The 20,838-nt window shown below is 41.8% G+C and overlaps 1 protein-coding gene and 1 long non-coding RNA gene across 2 annotated transcripts; both read right to left on the bottom strand.

Moving 5' to 3' along the window:
- Positions 1-3,759: 3,759 nt before the first annotated feature.
- On the bottom strand, positions 3,760-4,694 carry LOC130231546 (uncharacterized). The gene is made up of 2 exons (XR_008838059.1): positions 4,363-4,694; positions 3,760-4,141 (listed from the first exon to the last, which is right to left on the bottom strand). It is a non-coding gene; the product is annotated as an uncharacterized LOC130231546 (long non-coding RNA).
- Positions 4,695-18,277: 13,583 nt separating this feature from the next.
- LOC130231545 (macrophage mannose receptor 1-like) lies at positions 18,278-20,550 on the bottom strand. The gene is made up of 3 exons (XM_056460893.1): positions 20,211-20,550; positions 18,980-19,334; positions 18,278-18,850 (listed from the first exon to the last, which is right to left on the bottom strand). Exons 1-3 carry the CDS (start codon positions 20,440-20,442, stop codon positions 18,466-18,468), a joined length of 972 nt encoding a protein of 323 aa, XP_056316868.1. The 5' UTR covers positions 20,443-20,550; the 3' UTR covers positions 18,278-18,465.
- Between the last annotated feature and the right edge of the window lie 288 nt (positions 20,551-20,838).

Genomic DNA, 20,838 nt, shown 5'->3' with positions numbered 1-20,838 from the left:
GATCACCAGCTTTCTGACAGATAGACAGCAGCTAGTCAGAATGGGCAAAATCACATCCGACAGCCGCACCATCAGCACTGGTGCCCCCCAGGGATGTGTTCTTTCTCCACTGCTCTTCTCCCTGTACACCAACGACTGCACTGCAAAAGACCCCTCCATCAAACTCATTGAGTTTGCTGACGACACTACTGTTATCGGCCTCATCCAGAACGGTGACGAGTCTGCATACAGACAAGAGGTGGAGCGGCTGGCGTTATGGTGCAGATACAACAACCTGGAGCTGAACACGCTAAAAACAGTGGAGATGATAGTGGACTTCAGGAGAAACCCCCCTGCTCTCCCCCCAATCACCATCATGAACAGCACTGTGGCTGCAGTAGAGTCATTCAGGTTCCTGGGCACCACCATCTCTCAGGATCTGAAGTGGGACATTCATATAGACTCTATTGTGAAGAAAGCCCAGCAGAGACTGTACTTCCTTCGTCAGCTGAGGAAGTTCAACCTGCCACAGGAGCTACTCGTACAGTTCTACTCAGCTGTCATCCAATCCATCCTCTGCACTTCAATCACCGTCTGGTTTGGCTCAGCTGCCAAACCCGACCTCCGTAGACTACAGCGAATAGTCCGGACTGCTGAACGAATCACTGGCACAACCCTTCCTACACTTCAAGAACTGTACTCTTCCAGAGTGAGTAAAAGGGCTCGCAAAATCACTCTGGACGCCTCACACCCAGCACACTACCTGTTCGAACTGTTACCGTCTGGTCGGCGCTTCAGAGCACCGAGCACAAAAACAGCCAGACACAGGAAAAGTTTTTTCCTCAGACTGTCTACCTTATAAACAGTTAAATATTCCCCTACTGTGCAATAAATATGTGCAATACTTTCTCATACGCACTTGTACACAGCACCTTATATCAATATACAATGCAATACTTTCTACATTCGCACTTGTACACAGCACCTTATAACCTGTATATTTCTAACAATCTGTACATACAACTCAACATCCAGGTTTCTTCACTAACCGCATCTGTTTAATGTTCATCATTTTTTTATTATTATTATTTTATTTTTTTCAGATTTATTTTGTGTTGTCACTTGTCACTTTATGTACACTGGACGCTTCTGTAGCCAAAACAAATTCCTTGTGTGTGTGAAGCACACTTGGCAATAAAACTGATTCTGATTCTGATTCTGATTCTGATTTACACTCACTTCCTGTGTTATAGGGCCCACTTTTGGCTGGACTTGGGATACACTGTATATTGTGTTAATATCACTGGTGTCTTCCCTCTCGTTACTTTCCTCCTCTCTAACGAGATAAGTCCTCCTACCTTTCTCTTTTTTCTCTCCTTTTTGTCTTTGCCCCCCCCAGCAGCTTTTCTTGCCCTGCATGCGCGTTTTATGTGCCCCCGCTTTCCACATTCATGCCAGAGCTCATTCAAAAACTTGCATTCCTCTGGTGCATGTTGTCCTTTGCATCTGTAACACCGTGTCTTTTTGTCGACCCTTCTTCTCAAGTGTGTACACTCTATGCACTGCTGCCGGTCCTTTAAATGACTCCATGGTTTGTGCTGTGTCCTCCATTAACAATCCTTGCAAATCTTGTACATTCTTGTTTGCAGACTCCATTGCCTGGCAGATTGTCAGTGCCTTTTCAAAAGTTAACTCCACTTCCGATAGCAGCCTTCTCTGCATTCGGTCGTCGTTCACTCCACAGACGAGTCTGTCTCGCAGCATTTGTGGAAGTGTAGCCCCGTACTCACAGTGCTGTGCTAACTTTTTCAGTTCTGCCACAAAATCAGCAACAGTCTCACCATCTTTCCGTGTACGAGAGTTAAACTTAAACCTTTGCACTATCTCACTTGGCTTAGGATTGTAATGAGTCTTTAGCACCGTCACCAGCTCCTCATAGGTTTTGTCTCCTGGCTTTTCAGGGCAGATCAAACTTCTTAATAAACTATATGTCGATGCCCCAACACCATATAACAGCACCGCTTTCTTTTTCTTAGCACTGTCAATTCCATTGGCTTGGAAAAAATATTCGAGCATTTCGATATATTCATCCCATAACTGCGATGCATTATCAAAAGGACTTACCATCCCCACCAGTGAAGTCATTTTGTCTTGATAATCGCCGATATACTCTGCCAGTGATGTCGAGCGATCTGTTTACTCCAGCCTTTCTCAGCAATCACTCAATTATGTCCTCTGACACGCCACTCCTTAAATCCTCGTCGCCAATTATGTAATATTCTATGAGGCAGTAGAATATGGAGGCCGATGGATGTTATTTGAAGCTGTTTATTTGACAGATGCTGCACACAAAATACATGAGGTGGATCCGGCTAGAACAACAACACCCTGCTCACTCGAACTCTCAGCAGACGGCTTCTTATTAGCTAAGGACCCCCTCTACGGTCACACTACCTCATGATCTGTTATTGCTAGTTCACTACACTTATTTTCACTTTTTCTTGGGTACAGGGATGATAGTGGAACATTTAAAGCTGGCAGGGTCTTTGCAAAATTCCAGTGATCTGTTTCATGGTCAGGGTGAAGACTGATAAGAGCTGGAAATCTGGGCCTTCCCTTTCCTTGTCTTCTTGCAGTGAGGGAGGGGGTGAGTGTGTTAATAGTTGTGTAGGATGGAGGTCAGATTGGGTATGGGGTGTGAGACCGCGTAATAAAACTCATTCAGGTTTTCAGCCTGTTGTTGATTCGCAGCAGTGCTGGGGGATGATGGCTTGTAGCTGGTGATGGTTTTCAATCCACACCAAACAGCTGAAGAGTCATTTCAGCTTTTCAGAGTAGCTCTGCCACTCTGATCTCCTTTGTCGGTGTGTTTTTGTCATGTTTGTTCAAGGCTTTATCCTTGCATGCTCTCCCTGTGCTTGCGTGGGTTTCCCCCGGGTTTCCTGGTTTTCTCCCATCGTCCAAAGACATACACCATAAGTAAACTGACCACTCCAAAATAGCATCTTAATACAACTCTTAGCCAACTCTCACCTAGCCATATCCCAGCACGTTCACAAGCAGTGGAGTTCTCGAGACCTACCTGTGCTCAAACTCCCCTCTCACCTTTGAAATGAGAGGGACCCCCGCAAGGTTATTATAGTTAACGAAAACGAACGAAAAAATGAAAACTAAGATGTAAAATAATTGTCGTTTATTGAAATAAAAATAAAAACGAGTTAAAAAAAAACAAAGAACTAACTAAAACTGTATTGTGTACATACAAAACTAACTGAAACTAACTAAAACTATAATAAAAACCTCCTTCGTTTTCGTAACTGTTAATGTATTTAATACATAATTCTACTGTAAGCCTTTTAGAAGTAAATATAATCCGCGCTGCAGGTGTTTGACCCTTTCGGACCTCAGAGTCTGTAATCCTGCTGCCATTGGCCAGATCGAGCCAGTTCTCCTCCAGTCATTCTCGCTATTGTTGCTCCCGCGACAAAAACAACGAGTGGACATGACAGCAGCACGGTGACAGCATTAAATACAGACACTTTAAACTATAACTTTAACACATTTGTGTGGAAGCCTGTATGAATGCACTGATTACTGTACGGTTCTATACCACCTTAAAGGATATATTATCCAGTTGATGTCCAAAGAATAGGAGAAGAGTAAAGAGGTCAGACACATATTATTTTGTTCAAACAATGTATTAATTTAGTTATGATTAATGCATAAACATAATCATCAAAATACCAATCAAAGAAAATAAATAAATACCGTAGGCCCACGTAAATAACAACAATTATCATATAAGAATGACAATAATTACAATACTGAGAAGTTGTAATATAGTGGTGAAATAATTCCAATGAAATAAGTCCCAATAGGTTCAGAGAATAATGGTGAAATAAATTCCAATGAAATAAGTCCCAATAGGTTCAGAGAATAAGTCCACCTTATACACAGGAGGTCCAGTGATCACTTCAGCAGTCGATCCGTAGAAATGATGTCATCAGCCAGTATGCCACATTTTCCCGCGTCTTCTCTTCATAAGCCATAAATGTATAATGTATAATGGGGAGTGAGTGTGTTAAAACAGGTGATCAGATGAAGTTAAATGTTTCTGTATATGTTTATGTTGTTGTGTGTGATTGTGCATGTATGTGTGGTTCTATAATAAAGAAAAAAGGCTTAATTAGTTCTCAAACTATTCACGCAGAAAAATGCTGCGTCATTATCACTACACATGAATATACACGTGAAAGATCACGAACACATAACATAATAAACGTGTAGTTCTAATACAATTGCAAACTATAAATATGCATATCGATGTATGTAAATACACATCAAAGGATAATTAAAGTTTAATTATGAACTATGAACACTCACGTTCTGCAATGACGCACATCATAAAGTTCTGTCGAACTCCGAAGCAAATCACACCACATCTACATCTCATCTGATAATATTCAGCCAAACTGCTTGCTCTGGGAATGCTGTAGTTGTGATCCTAACAGTTTTTTGGCTATAATGCTCCAAACTGGTGACTGAGCATCACAATGCGCACCTGCCTTTTCCTCTGTTCGTCTTTCATTTCCGTGTCCAATACTCTCACGCTATTCATTGAACTCGCGAGCGGACCTCTTAACCACGCCCACATAATAGCGTAACAGGTAAAGAATGAATTAACAGTTATCAAACAGTATAATTAAACAATCTTTTGTACAGCCGCCCTCAAATTTGCTAAGCAAATTTGCCATTATCGAGTTTTTGATGAATTCTCCGGCTCTTCAGGTAATGATGGCAGTTCAATTAGTTTCACAACAGGTCTTGTATATGTCTGATCTTTCACTTTGACTGCCACCGTTCTGACCCTGCCATCTGCACTGGGAATGACGGACGAAACTGTGCCAACTTTCCAGCATGCTCTTGGAAGCTGTTCATCAACAATGAGTACTACTGTACCAACCACAATGTTCTGTCTTTCACTGTGCCACTTTTGTCTTGACTGTAAGGACGGCAGAAAGTCATGAATAAAATGCTTCCAAAAATGGTCGCTAAGGACCTGGCTATGTCGCCATCTTTTCTTACTGAGTAATTCAGAATCTGAATAGACAACCTGAGGCAGAGAAGAGTCAGGTCTCCCCATTAGTAAGGAGTTCGGAGTTACTGGGTCGGGATCTGCTATATCACTCGAGACGTAGCCGAGAGGTCTGGAGTTAAGAATGTTTTCGACCTCAGTCAAGATTGTCCTTAATACCTCTTCGGTAACAGTCTGCGCACCCAAGGTGCTTCTTAAGGCAGTCTTAACCGACCTCACCTCTCTTTCCCAGGACCCTCCAAAATGAGGCGCACTGGGAGGGTTGAATTGGAACCTGATTTGTTCCTTGGCCAACAGGTCTCGAAGGATGGGCTGAATCTGATTGAAGGTGTCTTCTAGCTCATTAGCACCATCCTTAAAATTTGTTCCTTGATCGGAAAGGAGTTCGTGAGGCTTCCCTCTCCGAGCAATGAAACGCCTTAGAGACATCAAAAATGAGTCACTGTCCATGTGATACAGCAGATCGAGATGCACAGCTCGTGTGGTGAGGCATTTGTAGATGATGCCCCACCTTTTCTCAATGCGGCGTCCCATCTTCACCAGCAGTGGCCCAAAACAATCTACTCCAGTAGAGTAGAAGGGAGGTTTGAATAATCTTAGACTTGATGGTGGTAGGTCTGATAATTTTGGGACAACTGGCTTGCCTCTCCATCTCCTGCAGTCAAGGCAGTTGTGTTGATGCCGTTTGATTGCCTCTCTTCCTCGCAAAATCCAATACTTGCGTTGTATCTCTGCAAAGACTCTTCCAGCTCCCGGGTGATGCAGTTGTGCATCATAATGTTTAATTAGAAGCTTGACCACATGATGGTCTGGGGACAGAACTATAGGGTGTAATACTTCTTCATTCAGGTGAGGGCATCTACGAAGTCGCCCTCCAACTCTGATCAAATCCAAGTCTTTGTCATATTCAGGAGCAAGTTTGAGGATTCGACTACGTGTGGGAATGGCTTTACCTTCTCTGAGCAAAGCATATTCTTCTGGGAAGTCATGTTTCTGACATTGTCTAAGGATAAACAGTTCTGCTTGTCTGAAATCATCTGCACTTGGTGAAACTATGCTATCGGCCGCCCCGTGAAGAGATCGTGCAGTAGCCTCTAAGAACTCAGGATAGCTACTGAACTGATGGACATCAGGCTCATTTTTCTCTTTAATCTCATCCACTAATCCACAAAAGACGGATTTCTTAAGCTCCTGAACTTCTTCAGAAACGGGACCTTCAGGTAATTTTGGCCAACAGCTATTAGGCTGCCTCAAGAAGTCTGGACCAAGTTTCCATCTTGAATTTTCAGCTAGCTGAATAAGTGACAACCCACGAGTTACATCATCAGCAGGGTTTGTGGCTGAATCAATGTAATGCCAAGAACCAGGGTCAGAAAGTTCCTGAATTTCTGTCACTCTCACTCCTACGAACACTCGGTATCTACACGAATCAGATTGCAGCCAGTTAAGTACGGTAGTGGAATCTGACCAATATACAAATTGATTGATGTTTAGGGTCAGCTCTCGTTTTAGAACATCTCCAAGCTGTGCCCCCGTTAGTGCAGCACATAGCTCTAAACGGGGAATTGAGATTTGTTTTCGGGGGGCAACCCGTGACCTTGCCGCAATGAAAGATACATGTCTATTGTCTTGTTCGTCTTCAGAGCACAAGTATGCAACAGAACCATAGGCTCTTTCAGAAGCATCACAAAATACATGTACACAGTGATGTTTGACTGCATACTGAATGTGAGCCGTGTAACATCTTGGCAAGCATACTTGAGACAAGTTTGGGAGTTCATTTTCCCACTGATGCCAAATGGCCAGTAGATCCTCAGGGAGATTGGGATCATCCCATTCACGTTTCTTGTCCCACAACAACTGCACAACAGTTTTAGCTCTTGTAGTATATGGTATGAGAAAGCCTAATGGGTCATAGAGCTTGGCCAAAGTACGATAGATTTTTTGCATTGTAATCTCACCATCTTCTCGCTGGTAAGGTTTGTATACTAAGTTGTCCGCTTTGCAATGCCATATCAATCCAAGCGCATTTTCTTGTGGGTTATCCATTCCTTGGCTGAGCCATATCTCCCCACTCTTGGACTTCAAGTCATTAGGAAGGTGCTGAATCACCTCGGGGATGTTACATGCCCACTGTCTGAGCTCAAATCCACCATCCATAAGATGACCTTGCAGTCGGTTCACTAGATTTTTGGCTTGAGCTTCAGTTGGAACACTGCTTAGACAATTGTCTACATAGAAATTTCGCTCGACTGTTTGACGCACCTCATCAGTAGGTTCAAGATCCCCCTTTACATGAGACTGGAGTGCAAAAACAGCACAACAGGGACTACAAGCAGTGCCAAATGGCAGGACTTCCCATTGATGCACGACTGGCAGTTCTGATGGTTTTCCCTGTCGCCACAGGAATCGTAAAAATGGCTTGTCCTCTTCAAGCAGGCGGACCTGGTGGAACATGCCCTTCACGTCACTACAAATAGCCACAGGATATTCACGAAAGCGAAGAAGGACTCCTAAGAGACTTGATCCTAAAGTAGGGCCCGGCAGAAGATATTCGTTCAAAGATTGACCCTTGTATTCAAAGGAGCAGTTGAAAACAATACGGTTCTTCCCGTTATGTTGAACCATGTGGTGTGGTATGTACCACGACCTTCCACTTGAATCACTTTCCGCAGGTGTCAGCTGAGTGACATAACCTGACTGCAGTAGCTTCTGAATCTCGGATTCATAGGATTCAGCTTTCTCTGGTTCTTTAGACAGTTTTCGTTCAGTGCTACGTAACAGACCCATGACAGCTTCTTGGGGTGCGTTCAAGGGCGGAGGTAGCTGCTTCCAGAGCAAAGGGGTGGCATATCTCTTTACATCCTGTACCTCGATCCTGATTGTTTTTTCCTCTAAGATACGAATTGCTTCTGAATCCTGGCGAGATCGACTGATAATCTTCTCTGAGCGGTAAGGAAGGATATCCAACTTCCAAAGATTTTCAACCTGTCGTAATAACTCCGCTTCAGGAGAAAGGCAAGAAATGAAGAGACATTCCTGAGGACGTAAACAAGACTTGAGAAGACTTGAAGGACCTTGTAAAGTCCAGCCAAGCTTGGTATGGACAGCCGCAGGACCTCCAGGGGGCCCCAAACGCACGGGCTCCAATGGGGTAATCAAGTGTGGATAGTCGGACCCAATAAGAACAAGAGGCTGAGCTTTGTTGATCTCATGTAAGGGTAAGTCACGTAGATGCCGGTATTTCATCTGGAGGTCAGAAATTGGGTATGTATGCTGGACCAACGCGAGCTCTTTGGCTGTAAAGGCACCCTTAATTTGATAAGATCGATCAGGGAATGAAAAGGGAGCAATGGAAAAGGAAACCACTCTTCCCTGGATGGTCTGAGCCTCCTGTTTCACCGTACGAAGAGCCAGGTCTTCACTGTCTCCTTGAAGACCAAGACGTTGAGCAGCTTCATACATTAGAATGGTGCGTTCTGACCCATCGTCAAGAACTGCATATGTCTCCAGTGACTTATTGCCATTCCGAATGATGACTCTGCTCAGTTTCAACAGCACTTGTTTCCCACAAGTAGGCCGATCCAAGTACAATGTCTGAGAGGTAGGCCCTTCTGAATCTGTACTTTTCTGAGGAATCTTCTGATTACTTTTAATCATCATGTATGCACTAGCATTTGCATCATGGAGGACATCAAGATGCCGTCTGTCACAGCGCTTGCACTTGGCCTTCAAAGTACATTTTGACGACAAATGTCCTCGTCCACAACGCCAGCATCTATTGCCTGCTCTAATCCAACTTTCTACCTGCTCCTTGGAGAGAAGCTTGAAATTAGAACACTGATTCATATAGTGCTGGAATGAATCACAGAAAGGACAGTACTTTTTTGGCTTGTCTGGTGGCCGGTCTGCTTGAGCATGCTCCTTCTTTATGTTCTCTACTGCTCCTTCCCTTTGTTCTCCTCCATGTAGCACTGTAGTAAATTTCCGGGGTGTAAAACTGGGCCGCTTGTCTTTGCGTGAAACGGGTTTTTCATATTCAGGATGGGATCCATACTGGTTTCCATCTACTTGCACACGCACTTCATACTCCAACCAGTCAGCAAACTCAAGCAGAGTTGGAATTGGTGTCTGAATGGGGTTAATAAATCTTTTGAAGTTAGCTCTTAGGTCATGTGGCAACTTAGCTAAGAGGCGAGATACATGTGAACCACATTTTAGTTCCGTCCAACCTGTGCTACCTAACTGGTTTAACATTCCAACCAATGCTCGGACACGTAGAGCAAATGATTTAAAAGACTTAACGTCTCCGCTCCTAATATTAGGCCCTTCCATCAAATTTGTAATCCTTTGTAAGGCTAATTGATGTGGCTGCCCATACATATCAGTGAGCGCTCTCATTGTGTCGCTGAATGGAGTACGGCTGTGACTATAGGAGTCAGCTACAAGCAAAGCGTCTTCCAGCTTAAGATGGTCCACAAGTATTTGAAACTTGAATGACTCAGAAGCATCGTGGGGAAGAACATTGTCTAATGCGAGTTTAAGATGAGCAAACTCGCGGGGGTCATCTCTGCTAAAATTTGGAATGGTAGGAGTAGGGCCACGATATTGCACAGGTTGAGTATATAAAGTATGAGGAGGCTCAGAGTATGGATGGTATGCACTACCAGGTGGTTGGAAATGTCTATTCTCTCGATTATACTCTTGCTTTCCATCATTTGAAAAGTACTCAAGACGATCTCTGGCATTCTTTGATAAGTAATGTGTCCTGTCATTCACACAAGGATAGTAAGGATCAGTTCTTGTTCGATAAGCATCAGAAGGTGGCATGCTTAACCGCAACACTGGAGAATCATCTGTACTACGATAATGGAGGCTAGGCAGATTAGGTTGTCGAACGGGGATGTTAACATCACTAGCGTTATTGCGTAGAGGTGAATTACTATTGCTATTATGAGGGTCATGATAAGAGGGTGTTGACATACCTGAACCAGGCGGACTGTTATTTAACCTGCCTACTCTTTTTAGACTCTCTGTTAGCTCCTCAATGAGCTCTCGGTCACGACCCTGCACTGCGAGGAGGGATTCATCTCTTGGTGGCACCAAAGGGGTATGTTCTATCTGGCGAGGATTCTCATAATCCTGAAATGACGCCAGCATACCAGTAGACTTTGGTGTGGATGACAACCCAGCCTCTTTCTCTCTAGGCTGGTGCACAGCTACTGGATCTTGAGAAGCTAAAACTGGAGAATTAGCAATCACATCTGATATGCGTCTCACCTCCTGCCTTAACTGCATATTCTCTTCCCTCATTTCACGCATACACATAAGCATTTCTGCCTGCTCATCTGCAAATGTAAGATGTTTGTTAGTGTAACCTACTTCATAATCACGTAGATATGCTGGTGGTCCGGTAATTCTACGCTGACGTACAACATCTGGCTCTGAAACTCCTGCCCTATTTCTGGACATCATGGTTAAGGTAGTAATAAATCTCCGGCTCGAAGGACCATTAAATGTGTGGAAGCCTGTATGAATGCACTGATTACTGTACGGTTCTATACCACCTTAAAGGATATATTATCCAGTTGATGTCCAAAGAATAGGAGAAGAGTAAAGAGGTCAGACACATATTATTTTGTTCAAACAATGTATTAATTTAGTTATGATTAATGCATAAACATAATCATCAAAATACCAATCAAAGAAAATAAATAAATACCGTAGGCCCACGTAAATAACAACAATTATCATATAAGAATGACAATAATTACAATACTGAGAAGTTGTAATATAGTGGTGAAATAATTCCAATGAAATAAGTCCCAATAGGTTCAGAGAATAATGGTGAAATAAATTCCAATGAAATAAGTCCCAATAGGTTCAGAGAATAAGTCCACCTTATACACAGGAGGTCCAGTGATCACTTCAGCAGTCGATCCGTAGAAATGATGTCATCAGCCAGTATGCCACATTTTCCCGCGTCTTCTCTTCATAAGCCATAAATGTATAATGTATAATGGGGAGTGAGTGTGTTTAAAACAGGTGATCAGATGAAGTTAAATGTTTCTGTATATGTTATGTTGTTGTGGGTGATTGTGCATGTATGTGTGGTTCTATAATAAAGAAAAAAGGCTTAATTAGTTCTCAAACTATTCACGCAGAAAAATGCTGCGTCATTATCACTACACATGAATATACACGTGAAAGATCACGAACACATAACATAATAAACGTGTAGTTCTAATACAATTGCAAACTATAAATATGCATATCGATGTATGTAAATACACATCAAAGGATAATTAAAGTTTAATTATGAACTATGAACACTCACGTTCTGCAATGACGCACATCATAAAGTTCTGTCGAACTCCGAAGCAAATCACACCACATCTACATCTCATCTGATAATATTCAGCCAAACTGCTTGCTCTGGGAATGCTGTAGTTGTGATCCTAACAGTTTTTTGGCTATAATGCTCCAAACTGGTGACTGAGCATCACAATGCGCACCTGCCTTTTCCTCTGTTCGTCTTTCATTTCCGTGTCCAATACTCTCACGCTATTCATTGAACTCGCGAGCGGACCTCTTAACCACGCCCACATAATAGCGTAACAGGTAAAGAATGAATTAACAGTTATCAAACAGTATAATTAAACAATCTTTTGTACAACATTTGTGCCCAATAATGGGTTTTATCTCTGTATCGCGATCGCGAATGAATCTTTTTAACTGGATCTTCTAAGTGAACCGGTTGAACTAGTTCACCAAATCAAACTGAATCATTTTAAATGATTCGCGTCTCCAGTAAGCACTTATCCACAAACTACTTACTTTTTAACAAGCCTAATACTCCCCCTCTGACTCTAAATAATCCAATATATACTCTCATTCAGTTATTAGAACAGTAACGTAACATTAAGAAGCGGTTAACCGATAATACTGCGCATGCGTGATTCAGTGAACCAAACACAAACAGTACAGCCTGCTGTGTGACTGAACTAAACTTGAACAACTGCAGCACGGGTGAACTGATGGCTTAAATGAGAGGATCTGGAGAAAAACGTAAGTTTATTTCATAACAGACAATCATAATGCAATTTAAATAAGTGAATCATGCTTTAGTTGGGTTGCAAAACTTTACTGTAAGACATTTTTTCAGATCATGGTGGTGTTTTAACTGACTGAAATTACTATTGCTGACTATATAATGTTGAGTCCTAAAATATCAGAACTGTGTGTCTAACCTCAGAAGCAGCCTTGCACACATATGCCTACAGAAAAAAAACTGCTTAAACCAGCCTAGGCTGGTTGGCTGGTTTTAGCTGGTCAACCAGCCTGGTTTTAGAGGGGTTTTGGCCATTTTCAGGCTGGTTTCCAGCCATTTCCAGCCTGGTCTTATCTGGTCAGGCTGGAAAATGACCAGCTAAAACCACCTTGACTAGCCTAGACAGGCTGGGAACCCAGCCAAAACCAGCTATGTCCAGTTTAAACCAGGCTGGTCAAGCTGGTTTTAGCTGAATTTAGCTGGTCATTTTCCAGCCTGACCAGCTAAGACCAGGCTGGAAATGGCTGAAAACCAGCCTGGAGATGGCCAAAACCCAGCTAAAACCAGGCTGGTCAACCAGCTAAAACCAGCCAACCAGCCAAAGCTGGTTTAAGCTTGATTTTTCAGCAGGGATTGTACTTAAGGCTGCTGTCTTGTGGCCTGTTGTATTTGAGTTTGAGGATGTGTAGATGGTTGTGGTAGATGATAGAGTTCATGTGTTCTCTTAATACATGTTTCAGAAAATGTATGGCTGAGTTTTTATAATACAATATTTATTTCGATGATTTTGAATCTTGCACCTAACAAATATCCTCAATTAGAAAAAAAAAGCTAAAACTGAAACTAATAAAAACTAAACTAAAACTGAGTCATTTCAAAATATAGAAACGAATAAAAACTAGTAAATCTGCCTCTAAAACTAATTAAAACTAACTGAAAAAAGTCAAAACAAAATAGAAACTAAAACGAATGAAAAATCCCAAACAATTATAACCTTGGACCCCCGGGCTCAAGGATATTATGAGCTCATATCTCAGGACAGCATGCCAAACAAGCTTTATAATCAATCATCAGCTAAGTGTAAACTCTTGAAGTCCATGTAGGAATGCACATGTCCTCACAGAAACTGATGTTCAGGAGCTTACGGTGTCGGTGAGCTCATCCAGATCAGTGGCTGCTGTGTCCAATCAGTGCATTCGAAACAGGCTTGTAAGACCCGCTCTGTTTCATTGGTTCGTCTCTTTACAGTCCTTACAGTAGGTTAAAAATCACTACTGAGAGTCCAAACACTGAAGAGCAAATCCAACGATGCGCAGCTCTACAGATCCCAAACCATGCAAGCCAGTGGCGACAGCGGAGAGGGAAAAAAAACTTCACTAATTGGCAAAAGTGAAGGAAAAAACCTTGAGAGAAACCACTCAGTTGGGCACAACCATTTTAATTTCTCCGCTGGCCAATCGTCTTGTGCAGAGCTGTCAGCTGCTGGTGTTCGTCCACTGTGTCTTATCAAGGGCAGGGTCAATGCAGCTAGCTATCAGGAGAGTTTGGAGCACTTCATGCTTCCATCTGCTGAAAAGCTTTATGGAGATGAAGATTTCATTTTTCAGCACGACCTGGCACCTGCTCAAAACCACTGGTAAATGCAAATGGTTTACTGACCATGGTATTACTGTGCTCAATTGGCCTGCCAACTCTTCCTCAAGAAGCTGTGGGATATTGTAAAGAGAAAGTTGAGAGACGCAAGCCCCAACACTCTGGATGAGCTTAAGGCCACTATCGAAGCATCCTGGGCCTCCATAACACCTCAGCAGTGCCACAGGCTGATTCATGCATTGAAGCAGTCATTTCTGCAAAAGGATTCCCGACCAAGTATTGAGTGCATAACTGAACATAATTATTTGAAGGTTGACTTTTATTGGTCGGATGAAATATGCAAATTTTTTGAGATAGGAAATTTGGGTTTTCATGAGCTGTATGCCAAAATCATCAATATTAAAACAATAATAGGCTTGAACTACTTCAGTTGTGTGTAATGAATCTGAAATATATGAAAGTCTAGTGTTTATCAGTACAATACAGAAAATAATTAACTTTATCACAGTATGCACATTTTTTGAGAAGGACCTGTATACATTTAATTATCATCAAATAATTCAGTCAAATTTTCATCTTTTTGTGTGTTTATTCTTATAAGTTATTATGTTCATTTAATTTCAACCAATTTTCCGGGGCCAGGACGCGGGGCAGCAGTCTTAGGAGAGACTTCCCTCTCCCCAAGCACTTCCTCCAGCTCCTCCGGGAGGATCCTGAGGCGTTTCCAGGCCAGCCGAGAGACATAGAATCCTTCCAGCATGTCCTGGGTCTTCTCCGAGGTGTACTCCCAGTGGCACATGCCTGTAACACCTCCCTAGGTATCTGAAACAGATGCCTGAGCCACCTTAGCTGACTTCTCTTGATGTAGAGGAGCAGGGGTTCTACTCCGAGCTCCTCTCGGGTGACAGAGCTTCTCACCCTATCTATAAGGGTGCGTCCTACCACCCTGCGAAGGAACCTCATTTCGGCCGCTTGTATCTGAGATCTTGTCCTTTCAGTCATGACCCAAAGCTCATGACCATAGATGAGAGTAGGAACAGAAACTGACCGGTAAATCGAGAGCTTTGTCTTTCGGCTCAGCTCCTTCTTTACCATAACGGACCGGTACATCAACTGCATTACTGCTGCCGCTGCACCAATCCACCTGTCAATCTCACGTTCCATCCTTTCCTCACTCGTGAACAAAACCCCAAGATACTTAAACTCCTCCACCTGGGATAAGGACTTTCCTCCAACCTGCAGATGTCAAACCACCTTTTTCTGCTGGAGCACCATGGCCTCGGACTTGGAGGTGCTGATTCTCATCCCAGCCGCATCACAATCGGCAGCAAACCTCCCCAGTGCATGCTGAAGGTCCATGTTTGATGAAGCCAAAAGTACAACATTGTATGTGAATAACAGAGATGAAATCCTGTGGTCCCCGTACCGGACCCCCTCCAGCCCAAGGCTGTGCTTTAAAATTCTGTCCACAAAAATTATGAACAGAATTGGTGACACAGGGCAGCCCTGCCGGAGTCCAACATGCACTGGAAACAGGTCTGACTTATTGCAAACCAAACTCCTACTCCGTTCATACAGGGAAGAGACTTTCCCTGAGCACCCTCCACAGAGTGCCACAATGGACACGGTTGAATGCCTTCAAGTCCACATAACACAAGTGGACTGGATGGGCATACTCCCATGAACCCTCAAGCACCCTGGTGAGGGTTTAGAGCTGGTCCAGTGTACCACGGCCTGAACAAAAACTGCATTGTTCCTCCTGGCTCCTAGGTTCAACCATCGGCTGGATCCTCCTCACCAGTGCCCTGGCATAGACTTTCCCAGGCAGGCTGAGTAGTGTGATCTCCCTATAGTTAAAGCACACCCTCCGGTCTCCCTTATTAAAAATGGGAACCAACTCTTAAAGTTAAATAAACATTTGTATGAAACATCTATTTTTTTCTTATTATTTGTCATTTCAGTTTTAAGAAAGCACATATAGTGTCTCTCTCTACAGTCTGGTCATCTCTGTTACATCAGTTGTAAAGTGGCAGATCAATCTGTAAAGCACTGACAGAAAAAGCATGTGACTTGCTGCAGGTGATGTCACTTCCTGTGGTGGGAAACTTATTCTTCTCTCATTAATTTGTCCAAAATGGATTTACCGACAGTAGATTAATTGTAACGCTGTTACTGATATTTCAGGTAGTTTCTCACAGTTTTTTCTCTAAATCGTACTATGATGAAAAGTGCATAAAATGGGTTTTAGCCATGTATAGTCTGGTTTGAGAGAGAATTTTGAATGAAAAATGGAGGAAATGGTGGAAAATGTCAACTTTGTTACTGGTTTAAACAGATTAATAATCAGTTAAACAACAATTAGGAACAGAAATAAATGTTCTCTTATATTTAAGCATATTTTACATTAATAATTGATTCAGTTTACTGTAAAATATATATTTGTTGTTTGGTATTTCAGTTTAATGAAAATTAATGATAAATGCAACCTGTACCTGTAATTCTGGAATGAGTCAAACACAGTCTGACTGACAGGTTTATATATATACACACACACTGTGCATGCAAAAAACATTTTTGTTGAACCATTTTTGAAGACATAATTTGAGAAAATTACCTAAACTGGACTTCATCAAACCCTGAGAGCAGAATCCTTCTCTCAAACACCAGCAGGAGGCGCTACAATAAAACCATCATCCCTGCAGAAACACTCATTCCAGGAAGCTGAAACTTCCATACTAAACCTGAGCCAAACAAATGAACACACTTTAATATATGCACTACATTTAATAAACAGGAGACAAGAATACTGACTGTAGATCAGTTTATTTCATCTGATGTTCTGTTTAGTTCGGGATTTAGGATCAATCACATTTTACACCCAAACTTCTCTTCTGCCTTCCTGAATAAAGCAGATTTCATTCAGCTGAGACACAAATCAGGATTTACTGAAGATCTGCTGCTCACAGAATTATTTAGATCAGTGTTTCCCAACCCTGTTCCTGGAGGCACACCAACAGTACATATTTTGGATGTCTCCGTTATCTGACCCCTTAACTTCAGGTTTTGGAGTCTCTTCTGATGTTATGATCAGTTGATTCAGGTGTGTTTGATTAGGGAGAGGTTGAAAATGTGGACTGTTGGTGTGCCTTCAGGAACAGGGTTGGGAAACACTGATTTAGATGATCAGAGCAACACATAAAGAGACCAAACACCAGCAGATCTAGAAAACACACACATCACATCTAAATATCTTAAACTAAAGAACCTTAATCTTAAACAATGGCATTAAAACTTTAACAGCGCATTATATCATGACAGATCCATACAGTAATAAAACATTTAGCAAACTGCAGATTCACTCAGAACCTTTAAAAAAACAAATCAAACATATAAAAGTAGAAAACAGTGAGTGCGAGTGAACACACAAACACATCTTGATTTACCAAGGGCGTAGATTTGCTATAATATTGCCATCTATGCACTTTAAGCTAAAAGATGACTTCACATGTCCATGTTCTTTTCCTTGTCTGAGCGTGCAAACAAAAACGGCACATTAAAAAACTTTAATAAATAAAAAATATATATACAATTAGTAATAAAAACAACATTAAATCAAGTCTAATGGTGCAAAAGTAAATTTACATGATTTTACTTTGACAAGGAAATGATTGCAGACTTCTGGTAAGAGGGACGCATATGACACAATAACCATTTTATCTCGATTTTTGATTTTTCATAATCGTCGTGGAGGCCAGAATCAAAACATTTTTTATTAATTGCACATCCATGGTTAGTGTTGTGGTGGACTTGTAGCGAACTTGACTTTAAGAGACGGACGCTCTTTAAAATGTAGCTGCTTATGTTCATGTCTCACCTAAGTCTTGCACAGTAAGCCTGACTAGAAAATGTTGACAAAACATTATTAAAATGTTCCCACCAATAACCTAATCACCTCCAAATAAATAATATGTTAATATTGGTGCGGACATCCATCCATCCATGCTAATTCTACACCCTTGTGATTTACTCAGACATAAGCATGACTTGCAGTTGGTGTTGTTTTGGCATCCTTCACTCTCATTATACAATATCTGACACAAGTCTTGTCGCCAATCCAAGTTTTAGGAACAGCAAATAATATCTTGACTTCTAGTTGATCATTTGGTATCAGAAGTGGCTCATATGAAAGGCAAAGGCCTCTAGATTACGCTTATTTGATCACAATAAAATCTGATCATGTCTTGATGTTGACTGATTTGATTAGGACAGTAAGGTCAACCCATCTCTAGGAAACCCATCCATACACACTCATACACTAAGGACAATTTAGCATACGCAATTCACCTGTACCACATATCTTTGGACCTGTGGGGAAACCAAAGCACCTGGAGGAAACCCACGCGAACGCAGGGAGAACATGCAAACTCCACACAGAAACACCAACTGACCCAGCCGAGACTCGAACCAGCGACCTTCTTGCTGTGAGGCAACAGCACTACCTACTGCGCCACTGCGTCGCCTAATAATAATTATAATAATAATAATAATAATAATAATAATAATAATAATAATAATATTAGTATGTAACAGTTTTTTAAAAGACTTTTGTCCACATTCAATCAGCTGTTTTCCACAAACCAAAGCAAAGTAAAAAAAAATCCAACACTAAGAAGTAAATGAGGATAAAAATAATGCAGTGTGAAAACAGTTAATGGAAGTAAACACCAACAATCTCACGTCTTTTCTCTCAGTAGTTAGTGCAGATGAAGTTGAGTCTGTGAGATTCAGGAAGGCTGATCCAGGTCTGATCTCCTCCAGACTGAACTGCTCCTTTTCTCTTCTCCAGTTTGCAGTTTTCCGGTGTGCTGCCGTTCCCTGGAGCCCAGTTCTGATAGCACACCATGTCTCCACTGACCCAGAGCCACATGTTCATGCTGCAGTAGTTGTGTAAACCCAACCACACCGCCTCAGTAGACGCCAGTTTAACCACGTTCATCACACGACGCTGCATCTCCACTGACTGAACCGAGACCAGATCCACATGATTCTGTCTGCAGTATCTCAGAGCTTCAGACCACGACAGATTCTGCTGGATCACAATCAGTTTATCTGGACACAAAACAAAGCAGAAACTAGAGAGAGACTGATCAAAAACAACATGCAGAACAAACACTGTGGAGGAATTTGACATGTCAGACATGTAGAGTCGACTTTAAGAGATCTGGAGCTGATGATGGATTGAGTGTGTTTAGAGGATCTGCTCACCTTCATGACACACGAAAGGAAACTGCCATCTAACACTACACAAGTAGTCATCCCATTGTCCCTGACTGAATATTTCAACAGCTGCACAGTGTTTATCATCTGGAGCATAAGGTGCACTAGGTTTCCAGTATCTGAATGAGGAGTTGCTCTGATCTGACCACTGCCATGGGTCTCTGAACAGACCGATCCAGACTTCAGATCCAAATGCCCGACTGTCATTAATGAACTTCTCCAGCTGTTGATTCTCATTCTGGTTCCTCACACTGACCAGATCAATGTGATTCTGTCTGCAGTAACTCTGAGCATCTCTCCAGTTCATCGTCTGATTGACAAACACCAGTCCTCTGCTCACTTTAATGAATGAAAGAATGGAACAGAAGCTTCATCAGAAATACTTTTGTTACCAATGAAGTGAGTTTATATACATAATAATATCACTGAGGTCTGCCAAAACAGAACATCTGACATGAATATATACAGAACCATATAATGTGTTTATTCATCAGGGGTCACCACAGCGGAATGAACCGACAACTATTTTAGCATATGTTTTACGCAGTGGATGACCTTCCACCAGCAACCCATCACTAGGAAACACCCATACACACTCATTCACACACATACACTACGGACAATTTAGCTTACTCAATTCCCCTATAGCAAATGTGTTTGGACTGTGGGGAGGGGGGGGGGGGGGGGGACCGGAGCACCTGGAGGAAACCCAAGCCAAAACAGGGGGAACACACAAACTCCACACAGAAATGTCAACTGACCCTGCCACGGCTCGAACCAGCGACCTTCTTGCTGTGAGGCGACAGCACTACCCATTGTGCCACCATAGTGGGTTATTATTTATCATTTCAAGATTTTAACAATACATTTACACATGTATAATTATGTGATTTATATTCAGTAATACATTATTTTATTACTGCATGTGATGAAATATGCTGCTTCTGTAGAATCTACTGAACATGTTCATACTCATGCAGTATACTTCAACGGGTGATTCTACTCTTTAATATTTAATGCTATATATTTTCATCACATATTTGATGTTTTCAGAAATGCAGCTTGTTAATCAATAACACACGCAGTATGAGCATAATAATTATTATTTATTATTTTTTATTAGAAAAACAAAATATAGACTTAAATATAATGTAATATATCACATTTTCTAGCATAATCACATATATATTTTGTTTTATAGAGGTTTGTACTCACTGTTGTAGCAGATGAAAGTCCAGATGGCAGTACATGCCCCAACAAACCACTGTCCATTTTTTATAACAGCACAATTATCACCACTGTATGGTTGTCCAGATGCCCAGTTCACAAAGAGCACAGGATCACCTGAAGACCAATGCCATTTACTATCATTTGTACCATGAAGACCAATCCAGACAACTCCATCATTCACTTTCACACTCTTGTTCAGCTCGATCATGTCGTTCATGTTGTGAACGGTGGCCAGATCTGTGTAATTCTCTCTGCAGTAACTCTGAGCTTCAGCCCAGTACTTGTTCTCATTTATAAAGTGATACTGACGCTGAACACATTCAGATATGAAGCAGAGAGCTGTGAAAGAGACACTTTGCTTTAATGCTTTTCAGAATAGAGTCAAACCTAATGAAACTATAAACCATAAATAAAACTACAAACACACTCACCAATGAGGAGAAGAGGGAAATATAGAGTTTGAGCCATTTCTGTAGAGGAGAAATATAAACAATCAGGTTCATTCTAGAGTTTAACCTTTCAGCAGGTAAAAGAGAAGCATTAATCCAGAATACACAATCATTAAGAGCATCAGCAGATGTCAGAAGTGTGTTTGTGTGTATAATGTAGATGT

The sequence above is a fragment of the Danio aesculapii genome, chromosome 7, assembly GCF_903798145.1.
Source record: "Danio aesculapii chromosome 7, fDanAes4.1, whole genome shotgun sequence".
Classification (NCBI taxonomy): domain Eukaryota; kingdom Metazoa; phylum Chordata; class Actinopteri; order Cypriniformes; family Danionidae; genus Danio; species Danio aesculapii.
This window is presented reverse-complemented; position numbering and strand designations above follow the sequence as displayed.